This window comes from Uloborus diversus, chromosome 10 (genome assembly GCF_026930045.1).
Source record: "Uloborus diversus isolate 005 chromosome 10, Udiv.v.3.1, whole genome shotgun sequence".
Taxonomy (NCBI): domain Eukaryota; kingdom Metazoa; phylum Arthropoda; class Arachnida; order Araneae; family Uloboridae; genus Uloborus; species Uloborus diversus.
The window spans coordinates 32,908,046-32,926,507 of NC_072740.1; the positions used below are offsets into that span (position 1 = coordinate 32,908,046).

Sequence of the window (18,462 nt, forward strand, 5' to 3'; positions counted from 1 at the left end):
AATGTACTGAAAATCTCAATCTTTTGGACTTACTTTAGTTTGGCTCTGATGTTCAGATTTATCCCAGCAATTTTTATAAGATTAAAAATCTAACGAAAAAAATTGGCAGCGAAATAGCGAATGAAAAGCCCTATAGTCTTCAGAGCCAATTTTCGTACGCAAATTGCCTCAATTCCTTGTAATATGAGAGAATTCTTTCATAATTGAAAAGTGCAGGAACTGGCTCCCGTGAGCTCCCATGCAAATTAAGCCCTGAGCTCAACAGACCACTTATGTATCTCCACATGGTGCGATGAATACACATCCATGCGCAGAAGCGATTTCGAAAATTATGTAAACCACTGTCCTACCCAAACTAGCTATGATGCCCATCGATCGATACCTCCCAGACAGACAGAATAGTCTCCCTCTGGATCGGTTCCAAGTTTTCCCGGGTAGGAAGGATTTTTTCGCCCACACATGCTCTCGATGACAGTCCTGATCATTTGTAAGCAAATTTCACAATTTTGGACGAAATACTGAAGTTTTATTGCTCTAAAAGCATCCTAAATGATACGAGTTCATCTTCTGGTTTCATTGATTTCTCATGTCAACGGATTCACACCTTAAGTAAGCTTTATCTTGAGTATTTTCGATTGCATCACATGATACACAAATTGTGACGTTGGTGGTAGTGTTGATGATTGTTAATGGTATCACATTTTTTGTTTCGTGCAATATACGGTACACATAGCATATTCATTTGATAAAAATTTATCTTTACATGCAAATTAAGAAGAACGTTCTATTATTAATACTGTTCGCCTAGCGTTCTATATGTTTTTTTTTTTTTTTTTTGTCTCGCACTGTAATGCATTTTATCGTCGGAATTGACGTTTTTTTACTTTTTATTGCATTAAAAATTAATCAAAATAAAACATGCTTAGAAAAATCTAAGGAAAAATTAAACTTCAAATGAATCTTTACAATTATTTACACATATGATTATAATTGTTGGTTTCTTTTAATTGTAAAATTCACCGTTTGTGGCCGATAAAAATTCTCTGTTTAATATTATTCATTTGTAATGCATAATTATTAATCTTACATGCTATAAATGTCATTATTTCTTGTTTGTTTCTGATCGGAAAGTTTACTAGAAGTATTTGCTATTCTTACACGTGAAACGTTTTGAACGTTTTAACTTTAAGATTACTTATTCTACATCATTTCATTTTTTTTATTGCATTTGGGTGCTAAAACTTACAATAAGGTCGTCCACGTGTCATGTTTTGAGGGGGAGAAGAGTTTGAAATCGTGAGTTTGTGTCAAGAAAGAGGAGGGGGAATAACAAGTTAATATTAATGTTACGCATTTTGATTATGATAAAACCTTTTTTTCATAACAATATGTCAATATGCTTGTGACATGTGACATGTGACAGGGGAAAGGGAAGGGGGTAAGGTGAAATGTGACCCCTTGTGACAAACGGAAGAGGTGGAGGGATCAAATAGTTGAAAAAAAGTATGACATCATTGATGGACAGTTCCATCGTACAAATCCCAAAGAAAATGAGATTATTAGGATGCAATAGCAGGGATGAATATTTCCAGAATCAATTTTTCAAAATAACCTAAAACCCAGAATCGATTATAACAAAAGCTCTGTCAAAAATTTAAATTTTTCATGGAAAGAATTCACTTAAATGTATCTCATTTTAAAACTGTAGTTTCTCAAAAGGTGTTTTACACATTCAGAAAATTGAGCTCCTTGACAGTAAAACAGCAGCAAAGTCACTGTGTGTAGAGCATTTTATTATTATTATTATTGCTATTACTACTCTTACTATGTTTTCCTTCTCGATTTTTTTTCTTTTTTAATTTCAGTTTTTGAGTCAACATAATTAAAACGTTGTTTTGTTTATCACTCAAAAATCTGATTAAAACTAGTTTTTGCGAAAAATATCCACTACTTAGACTAAGACGTTGGTAATGCTTCAGCTTATTTAGACACAAAAACCAAATACCGTTGAATTGCGTTTTGTGTTGTTTCCTTTTGCGATAACTAGTGGAATAAAACGAGACAAGCTTCACACCCGCTTAAATCACTAAAACCCAAAGTATTCTTAGTCACTTTTCAGATTTTTTCAAAGCATTATACCCAAATATCTAAACTTTAATTTTTATTCGACGATTTAAAAATATTAATTCGATCAGAAATAGAAAATATTTGAAGAAAAATTTCGAAAAATTCGAAGATACCTTTTTTTTTTAAATCATATTTTTTGAAGTTAACGTTTTTTTCTTTTTCTTCTTCTTTTCTTTTCTTTTTCTTTTTTTTTTTTTTTTTCAAATTTGCCGAATAAAAATCAATGTTAACTGTTTGAAAAAGATGTGCTCCAAATTTCATGACTTTATCTTTATAGTTCTTGATTTATAAGAGCTTGAATGCAAAAAAAAAAAAAAAAAAAAAGGGAAAAATTGCATCATGGAGAAAAACGCGTTTCAAGTTTTAAAGTCAAATATAATATTAGTTAAATTCATGCACCAAAAATAATTATATCTTTCGTTCTAATTAAGATCGAAACAAGATTCAAACGTCCCCTTTTAAGCAGAAAAAAAAAAAAAAAAGCGAGCTGATGTGTGCATCACATGACTTCCTTTTACGCTAATTCAATGATTATACTGCCTTGGAGTAAGCAAGGAAACACTAAATATTTTCACCCCTAGTTTCTTGCGAACCGAAGCAAAAAAACTTTTACACAGATTTATTTCCCCATTATTGGCAATTTTAATGTGATTCAGTGGTTAACTCTTTAAATATCGCCAACATTGGCCGAACTAAAATCAGATTTAAAAATTTAAAAAAACAAATCGCCAGATTTTTCGCCAAGTTGGCGACAAAACTTGGCGATCAAAAGCTTGGCGATATATTGCCAAGTGTTTGACAAATTATAACACCACTTGAGTTAGCATTGAAATTAACCATGATTTCCCCCAAAAAGATGTAAAAGACCCTCTTAGGAACATCCGAATGCAACCAAAAGGGAAAGTGCGCAACTAGACCCCACTAGGAGTCTACGTACAAAATTTCACCTTTCTAGGACATACTGTTTTTGAGTTATGCGAGATACATACGTACATACATACACACATACGCACATACATACGTACGTACGGACGTCATGAGAAAACTCGTTGTAATTAACTCGGGGATCATCAAAATGGATATTTTAGGTGTCTGTACGTTCCTAGGCATGTATCCACGTGTGGTCGGTTTGAAAAAAAAAAAAAAACCTCACCATTCATTCGGGGCTGAGCAAAACGGAAATTAAGGCCGATTTTTGAATGAAAATTTTTTCGCGAATACAATACTTCCTTTTTTGTAAAAGGAAGTAAAAAAACGGAGAATCTTTTTGCATAATTAAAAAAAAAAACTGGAAAATTTGACGATTTGTGTGTCCCAGACCCCGTTAAAAAACTAAAATGTTGGGTAAATCATCTTTGTGTAACAAATTTGTGACCTGTTTTATATCCATTAGTTTCTGGCTTTGTGTGCATGTAGTGCGTTAGCGGCCATTAATTTCTTTATGATTCTTTGCTTCTTATCCTCCCCTCTCACACCCCTTAGATTTTTGCCCTCTAGAGCTTGGATTCACTCTGTAAGCATGCATGTATATTAGCGGATATACTCATACATGAACTGGTGTATACACGTAAAAGTAAGTACATACGTCTATACACGTAAACATACGTATATACTCCTGCTTCCATATATATATATATATATATATATATATATATATATATATATATATATATATATATACGTGAGTAGACTCGTACAAACACGCGCTGGATTTATCCACGAATTAACTCGTGTATACCCGTATATGTATGTATGTACACTTATATATGCGTATATACGTCTACTATACACGTATATACTCAGGAATGCACGTATATACTCCAGATACAAGTGCATACACGCATATGATACGCGTATATACCAACGCGTATATACTCGTATATACACGTGACACGTATATACTCATGTAGACACGTATACGGTCCTGTAGGTAATCACGTATACATGCTTATATACTCGTGTGTATACACGTATATACTTGACTAGGCTCGTGCATACATGGGTCTGATGTATATATGTATCTACTCATATATGAACGTGTTTACTCATGTTTACACGACACGTATATACTCGTGTATACCCGCATACACTCGTGCATATACTTGTAACTATAAAAATAATCGAAATGTACAAATATTAGGGTTATTTGTAACGGTTTTGCACCTATTTTTAACCATGATCACTTTATCCCATGCTATGACCTCTTTACTCCACCCCATGGGGTGAAGTGGTCATAAATGCATAGGGAGATGAAAGTGTTACAAAACTATTTAAATCAGTTTTTTTCCCTGAAATTCAATGTAATATTTTCCTGAAATTCAATGTTATTTAATAATGCAATGTAAAATAACAACAAAAAAAAGTTAAAGTGCTTAAAGAATTGATTGTATTTATTATCCACCTAAGTTGAAAACCTACGATTTTATGACCAATTTACCCCACCCCAGACCCAAATGAATGCTGAGGGAGGGGGGGGTGAAGAACACGATGATTCACTCGTTCTTCTTATTTATGCAAATGTGGACTTAAAGTTAAAACGTAGAATTGTGGAAGATACAAAACTGACAAATATTTTTAAGTATAGAAACATTATATGATATAACAACGTCATAATTGCCCTAATTGCAATAAGAATTGCTGACACGCCCTTCGGGTTGCTGAGCCCTTTCTATTGCTTCAACTGAGAGTTCCAGAATAGAAAGATATCCTAGAAAATTCTTTCGATCCATAAACTCTATTTTGCACTGAAAAAAAGGGTTCCCTGTCAACCTGAAACACAAATCTGAAATTGCTATTGCGTTCTGTGTAATTTCAACGTTGCTATAACGTTATTTTCCAGCTTTTCGCACAAAAGTAATATTTTACTTGTTCTTTATAATTTCAAATGTAGTGTAATCATCTAGTTTTTGAGCAATCACTGTTGCTAATTGTTTTCATTTGACCGTCCTTGGTGTTGTGGTTCCTTTTTCAGCTTGGAACAGGATTCTCTACAGGTGTGGCTCCTCTGGTGCTCACGGAATCCACTTCTACTAGGCGAGGGTGTCCATGTCCTACACACGCACTTTTACTCACATACACACACGCCTATGTGACACACTCACAGGTCTATGCACACATAAGCCTACACACGCACACACACAAGCCTACACCACGCACACACACAAGCCTACACACGCACGCACACACACAAGCCTACACACGCACACACACACAAGCCTACAAACGCACACACACAAGCCTACACACGCCACACACACAAGCCTACACACGCATGCCTACAGACACAGCTATACACACGTAGCTGCCCAGCAGGAAGTGCGGGCTTGAGGGATAGGAGCCGTTTCTAGAAACATATTAGGGTCCTGTTGCAACTCGTGATTACGAAACACATAAATTGAATTCAAAATGTCAGAATTCAAATTAAACAAATTAATCCTTTTTTATATTCATTTCAAATCAGGAATCATCTCGCAGCAATTGCACGCCGGGGCGGATTGGCCCGCCCGCCAATAGGCCCGCTGGCCGGTGCGCCTTCGTTTTTTTTTTTCTCTTTTGCGCCCTTGAGCTTGTACGCTTTCGTTCTTTTCCTCTTTCTGCACCCTCAAATCTATGCGCCTTTTTTTCACCCAACTCAAACCTGTGCACCTTCGTTTTTTTTTTTTTTTTTTGCGTCCCCGAACCAGTGCGCCTTTATTTTATTTTTCTCTTTCCGTGCCTTCGTTTACCTGTACACCTTCGCTTATTTATTTAATTATTATTATTATTATTATTATTATTATTATTATTATTATTATTATTATTTATTCATTTATTAATTATTATTTTTATTTTATTTTATTTTATTTTATTTTATTTATTTATTTATTTATTTTTATTTATTTATTTATTTTTTTGCGCCCTCAAACCTGTGCACCTATGTCTTTTTTTTTTTTCTTTTTTTTTTGGCGCCGTCATGGGGGACTCAGTCCGCCCCGATTGCACGCATTCGTAAATCTGCGATCAGTTGTTTGATTTCAATTAGCAATGCAAAATAAGTTTCTGCTTTTTAAATTTACCGTTTTCAAAAGGAAATAAGTGAATCATTAATCTGTGGCGTTTATTCCGACTGAGTCTCTTGCATTTCTATCACCCTATTACTTCTCTCGCTCCGATTCTAGACAGATTTACAAACATGCAATTACTGGCTGTGGCGGTGGTCATGCTTGAAAGATTCGACACGCCCTTTTTTTTTCCAAAAGGATGCTGAGAAATCCAACTACGGAACTTGCAATGATCCTCCTTTCGACAACACAGGAAATAAAAGAAGGTTTGATTATAGAACGTTGGGCTGCATTTTCTGTGCGTGTTCCAAACGCAGATATGACTGACTTGTGGTTATTGACTTACCCAATTGTTTATTGGTTAAACAAACATGGTGATGTGATACACACGCATTAAGTTTTTTTTCCCCCGGTAAAAAGACAATGGTGCAAGTATAATTGGACTGCACTTTCTTTCGTGAGTTTCCTGTTCAGCTAAGGAAAGAAAGAATTTCTCTCGTCATAAAATCCAAATTAGAACATTTCGTTACGTGAAATGATTTTATTTTATCTGCATTTATAAAAATGAATGTATGCCGGTGTACGTGGGCAGTGGCGCACCGAGAGGAGGGGGTAAAAACACTCTCCAGTAGCCTTGGTTTCAAACCCTTATCTACCTATACTCGCAGATTCCATGTTGCAGGGGGGGGGAGGGGGGCGTCCTTAACTTGCAGATTTTCTTGCAGGGGGCACAAAATTTATAGATCTGGGCGTACTTGGTTTTAACATCATTGCCAGTCCCAATATAGTAGTTAATGCAAATTCAAGGACTATTTTGACCAGAAAAAAAAAAAAAAAAAACTCCTCCAGAAGGTAGTTCTGGCTGCTCTATTGATGGTATGTGGTAATGTTCCTTGTTCAAATACAGTTTACGTTGGATCTATGCAAAATTTGGCACAGAGGTCCTTTGATACTCAGGAATTCATATGGGAAGGTTTCGCGCCCCTATAGGAGGCGAAAACTCCTCTCCCTAGAAAAACCGTGAAAAGGGACGTTTACGTCCATTTGGACATTGTCCTTAATGGTACGTTAATGACAATCACTAAATTTTCGGAATTTAAAAATTCACAAAGAGGTCTAAATTTAAATTTTGAGTCATAAAACTGCTCGTTTCTACATGTTGACAGAAAATTTTACACTAGATGTGTTTTTTTTTTTTTTATTGTTAAAGCCAGATTGTTGAACATGCGTCATTTGACACAATTTTTATTTTCGAGGTAGAATCTATCACTTCTTACTAACCCCTCCCTCCCTCTTATCACAGGTTGACAATTTCACGAATCGCTCCCCCTCAAAGCGTGACATCATTTGTATACGGTCCATTTTCAAGCTTGATTCAGAGCAACACTGCCGTGCTAAGCGCAAAAGTGGTATCTGCATCTGAGTTCAAAATGAGAAATTGCCGTTTAAAGTTGTGTGCTTCCATGTATTTGATACCGATGCTTTTTTTTTAGAATTTTTGAAAAATATTTCCCATTCCCAAATAACCATAAAACATTGTATTTAGAAAAAATGTATGACAAAGAATCACTTGGTGACCGTAACTCAATTTTGATAAAAAGTGCAGATACGACTTTTGTGCTTAGTACGGCAGAACAATTAGCCATTGATGGATGATATACAAAATTTTATACAAAATTTGTCATCTGAATAAAAATAACTTAACAAGCTTGGAAATATTAAAAAAAAAAAAAAAAAAACTCTTATAAGATAAGTTTGAGTCATTATTGTCAATTACACAAAAAATATTTAGCTTCGGCTCAGTGTGACCGAGACTTAAAATAGTCCTTTCACGTACAGATAGAGCTGGCTGCTAATATGAGGCAGCATACCGGAGAGTGGAAAGACTTGGATAAATGTCTTTCGAAAGGAATGTGTTCCACATTATTTATTGCTTGAGTTTAAGAAAATCAAGACGGAAGATAACTGGTGAAGTGGAGGTCACAACCTTCAGATTTTGATTTAGAACGTTACCGACTATGCTACTATAGAGTGGAGTCACAGACACATGAAGCAGGGAGAAAATAATTAATGAGACAAAATAATGTATAGACATGGTTCTTTATCTTCACCACCATTTCAGCTGAAAAAGCTACGCAAACCTTACGGCTAACCCCCCTTCCCTTTTCCCTTTAAAACGCACACACACGCTAGAAGAGCATAATTATCGTTTAGATTCCTACTTAAAGATTTATCGCTTTCCGGTTCAAGTAAGGCGGCCAAGAGCTTAACTCCAAAGTCAACCCGAAATATCCAATTTTTTTGTGGGTGCGAGCTAACCCCAATTGCCGTAAACCAAGTTCGCCACATGGGGGGGGGGGGGGGAAGGATCAGAAGTAACAGAAGGCAAATAGCTTTGCACGAAGGAAAGATAAGAAGTTCAGACGGCTCACGTTTTGCGATCAAATTTCACTTTGTTACTAAATGTAGCTATATGAACTGGTTTAATTAGTTTTAGTCTCTGTAAACATACATATAAATCAAGTCTTACAGCAGTATTAATGAAAATTCCGAGTTAAGATGCTTAGGGGAGGGTGGGGCACGGTGAGACGAGGGGTACAGTGATACAAAGCCATGTTTTCGGATTTTTTTTATTATAATCGGTAAATGATGTTAGGTACCCGTGAATCTGCAGCAACTGGCTGAGTGGACTCTGTGATACGAAGTTGTTTTGCTTGTGTTTGCAATCAAATGATCATTATTTTTCTGATTTCAGGCAAGCAATGTTTTTTTTTTTTTTTTTTTTTGACTCTCACATGAATTGATTTATAACATTTTCTTTTATGAATAAAAAATATCCATTTGATCACTTTCATTGTTCCACCTATGTATCTAACTATCATTCAAAACATTTAGGATAGAGGAGGGCAATATCGTTCCTTTAATTGATCCGTTCCTCAGAGGATCGTTCATTCTTTTGATCCGTTCATTCAACTCGTTCATTTGAACGACTTCGTTCATTTAAAAAAGTTGGAGGTGATCTCTCTGCACAACATACTCACGCACATTCTTAATGTTTCATTGGATCAATAATATATTCCTTGAAAGAGAAATAACTAAAATTATTCATAAGTAATAAAATATGCCAATGAAAAATAAATAAGAAAAAAGCTTTATTCAGGTTTAAGCAATTAAAGTTCATTTTGTACGATACTTCTCAGTTGCCGAATAATAAGATATGTTTTCCATTTCAAAAATTGCAGGTTCCATTTCAGCATGTCAAAAAATAAGAACACCCGGAAAGACCTAAAGCCTTGCACTCGCGTGGTGGAGAAAGAGTTTTCAAACTTCCATCACCTGAAAAGTACTCAATCAGGAAACTTATAAACGATAGATTTCAATGATTGTCAAAAACGACATATAACACAATTAAAAGATGTGGGGGATTTTATTTATGTAGCAAAATTGCCTAAGCTTTAGTTACTGATTAGGCACAACATAGAGCAGTTGAAGTTTAGCCACGAAATAATGACCTGGGATAACCAATGGATACAAATATTTTTTTCTGACTAAATGAAGTGGAATTTGGATGGACCAGATGGATGGAAGTACTATTAGCATGGTTTATGAAAAGAAAAAGAAATACTGTCCTAGCACCAATTAGATGGAGGCTCTGTCAATCTGTCATGACTTGAGAGTGCTTTGCTTAGGATGGTGGGGACACAATTGCGTTTGTTTCAGGTAAAATGAATTCACAAGCATATCAAAAAGTCCTCGTAAGTCATCTTTTACCAGATGCTTATTTATCGAGAGAATTGGAAACATCAGCAAAATAATGCACCTATCCCTTCGAGCAACAGTGCAAAAATTTGGTTCCAAGTCAACAATGTAGAAACTTTGAAATGACCAACTAAGTCTCCAGATCTTACCCCAATAGAGAACTTATGGGGTGACTTAGCAACATGAGTTAAGGCAAATGGGAAACATTTTATTTCGTCAGATAGAGCTGAAACCTACTATCGAAATTGAATGGCGTAAAATAGATCCCGAACGTTGTCAGAAACTAGTTTCATCTATGAGAGCAAAAATATTTGAAGTACTTTGAAGAAATGGATCCTACACAAGATTATAAATTTTTGTCTTCATATGTTTTTTTTTATATATTGACCTTAAAGATTTTACTCAGGTTCAAATATTGATCAGTAATATTTTCTAATAATAAAGTACGTAAAAACGATTTTTTTTTTGTCTTTTTACTTGTACTTAAGGTTAATAATTATCTCTCAAATGGTTTTTCGATATTACGTTTAAGATGTTTCCATTTTCTGAAAAAAGTTTACTGGCCTTAAAGATTTTACTCGGAGTGTAATTATAGTATTACCAATAGACCATGTATAACGAAAAAGTGACAATAAAAGTATCGGCAGCTCAGCCGGAGTGCCGGATAACTAAATTTTAAAACAAAAAGACTGACCTAAAAATCTTAGGGAGCTTCATAATTATTCCACAGTACCAATGAGAACAGAAATAAAAAAACCGCAGCACTTTTTTAAATAGTAAAAAATTAGACAGTAATAAAATCAATTAAAAAAATAAAGCCAAATCAATATAGATGGTAGTCGATAGGGATGTTAGAGGAGGGTTTGCCAAAAAAGTGATAAAAGGTATTTTTAGAAATAATTTTGGCGACAGAAAGCACGAGGAGGATTTTAGTTGGAGCGTGGGACAAAAAGTCGAATGTCTAAACATTTTGTTAGTAGCCCAAATATGTTACACAAAACGTTACTAATGAATACATAGGAAAATTGCAAATGAACTGCGACGATTAAAGAAAAATGATGAATAAAGCAGGAAGTAAAAAGGTTCGAATGAATATATTGTCCTGCATTGAGAAAAAAGAAATTTGAGATTCATAGAGAGTTTAAAAATTTGAAGATGAATGTAATTACCAAAAAAAATTTTTTATCACAAGTGCACCAATACAATGTTCCAAACTGGTCAACGTTCAAAAGAACGGTCGTTCATTTTTTAAGTGAACGAACGGATCCGTTCATTTTAAAGATTCGTTCTTTTTGACCCGTTCGTTCATGATCGACACATCCCTAATTTAGGATACGCTTTAAAGAAGAAAAAGGCTGAGTGGGGTGCGGTGAGACAGTTGTAGTTGGGGCAGGGTAAGACTCCTGCTGTGCCCCATCCTGAGTTCTAAATCGAAAAGGATGTTTTTTCATTTTATTTCATAATTTAGGAGTTTTCAACGCGCTGTTTATTTAACTTTACAGGTATTTTTCCACATCAAAAATGTGAATTAAGCCATGTAAGGGGACAATAGGGACACTTTCTGACGATTCCATGAGAAATTCACTTGTAACTAACCTTCTGATTCCAAGTGGCTTTTCAGTTAAAGTAGATTAAATAATCTGTAAGTTACATAACTGATGCAAAAGAGACCTTTTGCTCTAGTGTAGCACTGAGTGTTTTCTTAGGTTCTTAAAGTTTCACAGGATATCCAAACATAGAAGAGAGATAAGGTTTAGTAAAGAAGAAAGAGCATAAAAATGAAAAAATGTCATTGCTAGTGACACTCCTGAAAAACGAATTTTAGAAGACACAAAAACTAGAGTAATGAAAAAAAAGAAAACTATAGAAAAAAGGTAGGCTTATTTGACACTACTGGAGGTATAGAAAAGCTAAATGGGGGCTCTGATATTTTATCAGACCATATTGGCATGTGCGAAAATCTACCTTCTGGGTTTGAAGAACTAGAGCGAGAGATACTTGAAGGAGGCTTTGTTGTGATAGAATTTGAAATCAAACAAAAATACTTTTATGTCGGAAATATTCTTAATGGTAGTTGATAACGATGGAAACTTGTACATTAGTTTTTTGCACAAAAGTAAAAACATTTTGACTGTTTTTACTTGACCATCTGTATCATATTATGCGTCCGTTCCGAGCAAAAATATTGAATATTTGATAACAGCTCCAGGAACGTGGCGGGGGAGGGGGGAGAGGGGACACCTGTCGGCTCGGGCCCGAGCCTGAAGGGGGCCCGAAATTTTTGAAATGAGGGGGGAAATATACGTAGAGATGTAGAGTAAATAATATGGAGGGGGCCCCGTAAAAGTCATTTGTGATGAGTCCCAAAATTTCTATGCACGCCCCTGAACAGCTCCTACGAAAAGAAATGATACAAAGCAAAATCAATCTCTTTTGTGGTTTAAAAGTTAAATTGTTACTTAGATGTACGATGAAATTAGAAGCTTTTATTCATTGTGAATTAATTTTGATCTTAGCGTTGAACATATTATGTTTGACTCAAACCTATATGCTGTCTCTCTGTGCCTTGTATGCTGTGTCACTGTGTCCCGTATATGCTGTCTCCGAAATTTTACGTTTCCTGTGTTTTATATTATCTCGAAAACATTCAATAGTAATGATTTTTTTTTGTCTTAAAAGTTTGTATACTTATGCTGCATTACAAATCCACCTTAAAATTTTTCTTACAGAATCAAGGCTTCCAAATTTTTTGAATTTTATATTTTTCATCTCACTAATGTGCCCCATCCTCCCTAATTGTAGACAGATAAAGTTATGTGAATTTTTATAATTTTTCTATTTGAAGAACCTAGTGATATATTTCCCCTTAAAATTCTTGATTATTAAAATGAGCAATTAAACAATCAATAGACACCTTTTTTTCGTAAGAATTATTGATACATGTAATTTCTTATTCTAGGGTATCGCTGTTGAACTCAGATGAGGAAACTTGTTGCAATGACACACACATATGCATTAGTTTTCTCTGTCATCATGCATAACATAATGAAAGGTATGATTCTGTTTGACATTAATAACTTCATTTTCTAATTAATGCATTGAAACATTTTACATGAAAACTACGCTTTAATATCAGCCATATTGCTCCATTGGTAGAAAAGTGACGCATTTAAAAATTGCATTTTGTCTTTAAGAGCAATTTAAAAATTTTGTTTGAACAGCGAATACAGGACCTATACAGGGGTTTTTGAAACTGTGGGGCGTTGTGAGGGGGGGCGAATACAGGGGTTTTGAACAGCGTGTTAATCAGAACAGCGAATATGAATAAAATACTTTTTTTTCCTGTTATACTTTCAATTATACTGTATTCTTTGAAAAATACTTTAATGAAAAGGCTTTAGAGTGCCTTTTCACTATCCTAACTGTAAAATGCCAAATTTTGAATTATGTCACTTTTTTTATCAACGGAGCGATATGTATTTCATAGAAATTTTGTACTCTAGTAAAGCTCTACACTATGTAAGTTGCATTTAAAAATTATGAGCTTTAAAAGAAGTCGTTGAAGTTTTATTACAATTTCAAAACAATTTAAATTGAAATTGTTATTATGTTGTTTTCAATAGTGGAGGTACTTGATCTTTTCGGTTCAACCTTTTCCATGCCACGAACCTGATAGCCATTAGTTAAGGGCAGTTTATTTTCAGTCAATAGTTAAAAAATAAAACTAAAAATACCACAATTTTACAGGAAAAACCTATAAATAAATGTAGGATAAAGCTCCCTATCGGAGTACCTGTAGCAATGAATAATGCAAATTCAGTAGCACAATCAGCTCCTACAGCGTCTCTTCCCAGAGTTGTTGAAAGCATGCCTTCTTATGTACCAAAAAACTTGCGTATTATGAATTTAATTTCAAGATCATTGCCTTCTCTTTTGGGAAGACCTGTCACCCTTCTCGGTGTGCCTGTGCCTTGCTGAAACTTTCCGGTGGACTCTGTGGATCCTTGTTACCCTTTCTGGTGATTCCTGTTGCCTTTTCTGGTGTGCCTAACTGCCTTTTCTGGTACTACCTGAAGCCTTTTTTAAAGCACGCTACGGTTTTCTCAAACACACTACGTCTTTGTGAATTCCCAAAATAGCATTACAATTGTGTTTTTAAGTGCTGTTTTCACCTCTCTTGTCATTGCACCGTCGATGATAAGACCAGAACTTACCTTGTGTGTGAAGTTTTTGGTCATAACCGCCCTTATATGCATATAAAGTACCGTATTAGGATTGGAAATATGTGTTAAAGCGAAGGGTTCCGAGGGGAAGGGGAGTTGACCCTAAAACCAGCGTGACGAACAGTGGGCGTCGCGCCAATTCCACCAGCTAAAAAACGCATTAGCATAGTATTTTTTCTCCTCTCTTACCGTCAATCTTAATACCGCCAATCCACGGGGACTTTCCATCTTCTAATGATGAGATTGCCCAGGTCTCGAGAAGATAGACTTTCAATAGACCTGGGGGTTGCCATGATAATCGTAAGATGGAAAAATATTTTTCAGAACAGCAAACAACTCAAGTTTAATACAGCTCCTCATGTTAGGATAATTTTCAGATAGGGGTACTTTCGTAATCAATCTAGATGCCCCATTTCATCGTTAGCGTCAAATAAAAAAATCTAATTTGAGAAAAATTCAAAAAGTGTGCCTCCTAAACATGGACGTGGTTTTCAAGGGGGAAAACATCCTTTGGCGTTTGGAATCTCAAGGGGTATTATAGAAACGTCGTTAATGTTGTTTACATCTTACAATAGAACTTGAACGAAAACTTTCTACAACTTCTGTTTTCATTTAAAAACTTAAATTTTAACTTCATGTACAATATTGATATTCTACAGGTGAAGCGATAAGTTGCTATACATGCAGCTCCAGAAATGGAACAGATTTAAACTGCCATGACCCTTTTCATCCAGCTATGAGCACTTATACCGAAGGATGTAAAGTTCCTAAAGAAGGACACATAGGACAGTTTCCAGCAAATTTCTGTATCAAAGTTATTGGCAAGACAGGTAACAGTATCTTTTTCTGACTCACTAAGATAAACAGATGTGTTCTCCAACAAAAATGAAAGCAGTTTTGGGGACGCTCAGTAGTAGGAAGAATCATCTTCAAAATCACCTGAAAAACATTTCTTCTCAACATTTCAAGCTTCAGTTTTATAAAAATGAATAAATAAATAAAAATAATAGATACATAGTACGGTGTATCATCAAAAAAAAAAAAAAAAAAACTTTTTCTTTTTTTTTTTTTGAAAATTCAAAATTTCAGGTTGCTAAAAGTTACTTTTGCAGACAGACATATACCACAAAAAAAAATTATTCAAATAAAAAAATATTTAGGTGCCGCAAGAGACCTAAAGTATATTTCCTAATTTAAAAAAATCCTTTGTTCAATACACATAATTCTTCAATTAAGGAAAACTTTACAATAAAATTTAAGTTCACTCATGTAAACAATGAAGTAGAACTTTATTGTTAAAAAAATTTTGCTCCCGTACAATATTTAGATCTCCTGCCCAATATTGAAAAATAAGGATTTTTTAAAGTTTAAAGTTAATTTTTCATTATGAATAAATTAAAAACGCTAAGAGGTATGAAAAATGCTTCTGACACTCTTCCTGTAGGTTCTAATGTAAAATGACCTCCTGAATCTAAATTTGACCATCGTTTCTCCCTATCACCCTCTACTCTTTGGATATGGCGGCTCCCTTACTTTTTTCTGTTTTCGACAATTTCATTGCCTTTATTTTGATTTGAAAGGGAACAGAGCATTATATTAACCGTTAAGATTCTTCTGGTGGACTGGTTAGATAAAAAGTTCAAAAACGTGTATTTGTAGCAAGTTGGGGGGGATCATGGGGATAACTTAAGTATAAATATAATAATTATAATTATAATTTAACTTTTAAATTATTTTTATAAGAAATAAAATCTCTTATTGGTTCGTTTTGCGTGTTACACAAAATTTAAAAAAAAATTACAAAGTCACGCAATCCATCGACTTCGATTTTGGTGATTCAACGTTAAGTTTCTCTAAAGTTTTTTTTTTTTTTTTTTCACTCAAAACATTTTTCTATTTCTAGAAACAAAATAATCCAGAGTTCTTAATTTTTTTGTGGGTAGGGATGCATTTTATTAATGACATAACTATTTTTTCCCGGATAAAAAAACATTTGAACTTGTATCAAATATTTTTGACCTAATTAAAAGTATTTTAAATATGATCATACTAGAAAAATACTTTTTTTTCTTGTTTAGCTTTAACGGCTCTTTGTGATCATATTTGCTCGAAAGAAATGTCTATTACACCACGGATAGTAAAATTAGTATTCTCTGTGGGGCCAGATGTTACATTTTTTGAAATGTTCAAAATAGAGCAAAAAATTTTTCAAATCATGAAATGAAACGATCTGAACAATTCCACTGGAAGACTTCCAAATTTATTATTATCATTTATCTATTTATTTTGAACCGGATAGCTCCCTCAAAAGTAATTCAAATGGGACAGACAGATGGACAAACAAACAGCTAATTGACTGACAGATAGTGATTGCAATACCGGTATACCGAATACCGGTATTTAGAGCTGATTTGCAATTCCGAAATACCGGTATCTGCTGAGGTAAAATACCGGTATTTTCGGTATTAGCTGAAAATACATAGTAAAAAGTTTTTAATTAAGGAGTTTTCAATTTCATTTATTGTTTTGCACTGCATTTCTTTCTCGATAAGACAGCACAGAAATCAATCTATTAATGAAAGAGTTGACTTTTAAAGAACGAATTAATAGAATATCAATAAATAAAAGTAGTGGAAAGAGTACAAAATGATATTTTCATCGCTAAATGGTAGGATGGATCTCATATTCTTGCGTTTATGCGCACCACGGTTTTATTTCTTCCTCATCTTTAGCGACTCACTTGCCTTTTAGTAAAATCTAATTTCAAGTGTAATTGCAAAAGTGTTTGTGCTATGAATAATTTATTCCAACTCTGAATTGCAGCAGTAGTTTTTGAGATATTAAAAAAAAAAAAATCTCAAATGCTTTAAATATTTGTCAACTGTTGTCAACTTTCAATGGTCAATTACCATTTGTTATACTAGCAAAAAAAGTTTCTGCGCTAAAATGAGTTCCAGGCATTGGGAGAGTCAAGAGATGCTTTATGTTTTTTATTATTATTGATATTTTAGTACAACATTTGTTCACAAAATTAAGCAACATAATAAACAAATTTTCATATAATTAATGCACTTTTTAACAAAATTATGAACAATGACAATATTATGTTTTTGATAACTTTTTGATAATTTTCGAGTACCGGTATTAATGTCGGTATTCCGGTATCATGTTTTAAGAAATACCAAATACCGGTATTGCGTTTTTGGTCCGGTATTGAAATCCCTACTGACAGACATCCACTTCCCTCATGTCTCTATCTGTTATTTTATTTTAACATTCTTAAAAGCTAGTGAAACCTTGTATAACGATACTGTCTATAACGATAACCTGTCTATAACAATATTTTATTTTGGCCCCAGCAAAATGTCAGCATGAATAATCAAACTGTCTATAACGATAACCTGTCTATTACGACATTTTTTTAGGTCTCAACAGTATCGTTGTAGACAGGTTTTACTGTATTACCCGACTGACTGAATATACTTGATATTTTCTTAATTGCTATCGGAGTTGAGATAAAATATTTTTAATACATTTAAAGCATAAAAATCATGAAATGCATTTTTTAAGTGCTATTGGAATTTAGATGAAATATTTTTGTTTAATTTAAAGCGTAAAAATCATTGTTCATAAATGTTACTTCTATTACTTGAGGACTACTATTAGATTTCTTTGCAGTAGAAATGGAAGAAGAACACGTGATCCGGGCTTGCACTTTAGAGAACATGGACAACCAATGTGGAGTCTTCCGCTTCGAAAAGGATACTTTGCAAGGATGCATTTTGACGTGTGACTACGACGGATGCAATAGCCAAAATCGACTTCTTGCAAATAGTTTTTTTCTATCGATGATATTAACTGCTCTTTTTCTGACTTTTGGATAAATATTGCTTATTTTTTAGTATTTTGGAATCCCAGGATATCAGAGCAGTCCAAAATGCTTGAAAATGTCAAGCAGCTTTTTTGTGAAACTCAATAAAATGTATAGTGATTGTTTTGAAAGATATATAATGTGTTATGCTGAAGAGATTAAAGAAAATATTTCTCATTTAGCATTGAGGAAATTCATGTAATGTTTACGTAAATTCAATTGAAATTTTTAATATGGTGCTCAAAATGTTCCAAATCAGCGAAAAATTTAGAATTTTTTTTGAAATAATGTCCATCGAAGCGTACAAATTTATCAAGAATTTAAATGAATGAATAAGTGAAAATAATATATATATATATATATATATATATATATATATATATATATATATATATATATATATATATATATATATATATATATATATATATATATATATATA

At 33.9% G+C, this 18,462-nt stretch overlaps 1 protein-coding gene across 1 annotated transcript; it reads left to right on the forward strand.

The window, feature by feature from the left end:
- The first annotated feature begins 444 nt into the window (after positions 1-444).
- On the forward strand, positions 445-18,071 carry LOC129231816 (U-scoloptoxin(05)-Cw1a-like). The gene is made up of 4 exons (XM_054866195.1): positions 445-609; positions 12,886-12,978; positions 14,809-14,979; positions 17,831-18,071. Exons 2-4 carry the CDS (start codon positions 12,906-12,908, stop codon positions 18,031-18,033), a joined length of 447 nt encoding a protein of 148 aa, XP_054722170.1. The 5' UTR covers positions 445-609; positions 12,886-12,905; the 3' UTR covers positions 18,034-18,071.
- Positions 18,072-18,462: the final 391 nt, after the last annotated feature.

Coding starts and splice junctions, on each gene's coding strand:
- LOC129231816 (XM_054866195.1), top strand. CDS start 12,906: ATGAGGAAACTTGTTGCAATGACACACACATATGCATTAGTTTTCTCT. Junction 12,979..14,808: donor CATGCATAACATAATGAAAG/GTATGATTCTGT, acceptor GATATTCTACAG/GTGAAGCGATAAGTTGCTAT. Junction 14,980..17,830: donor CAAAGTTATTGGCAAGACAG/GTAACAGTATCT, acceptor TCTTTGCAGTAG/AAATGGAAGAAGAACACGTG.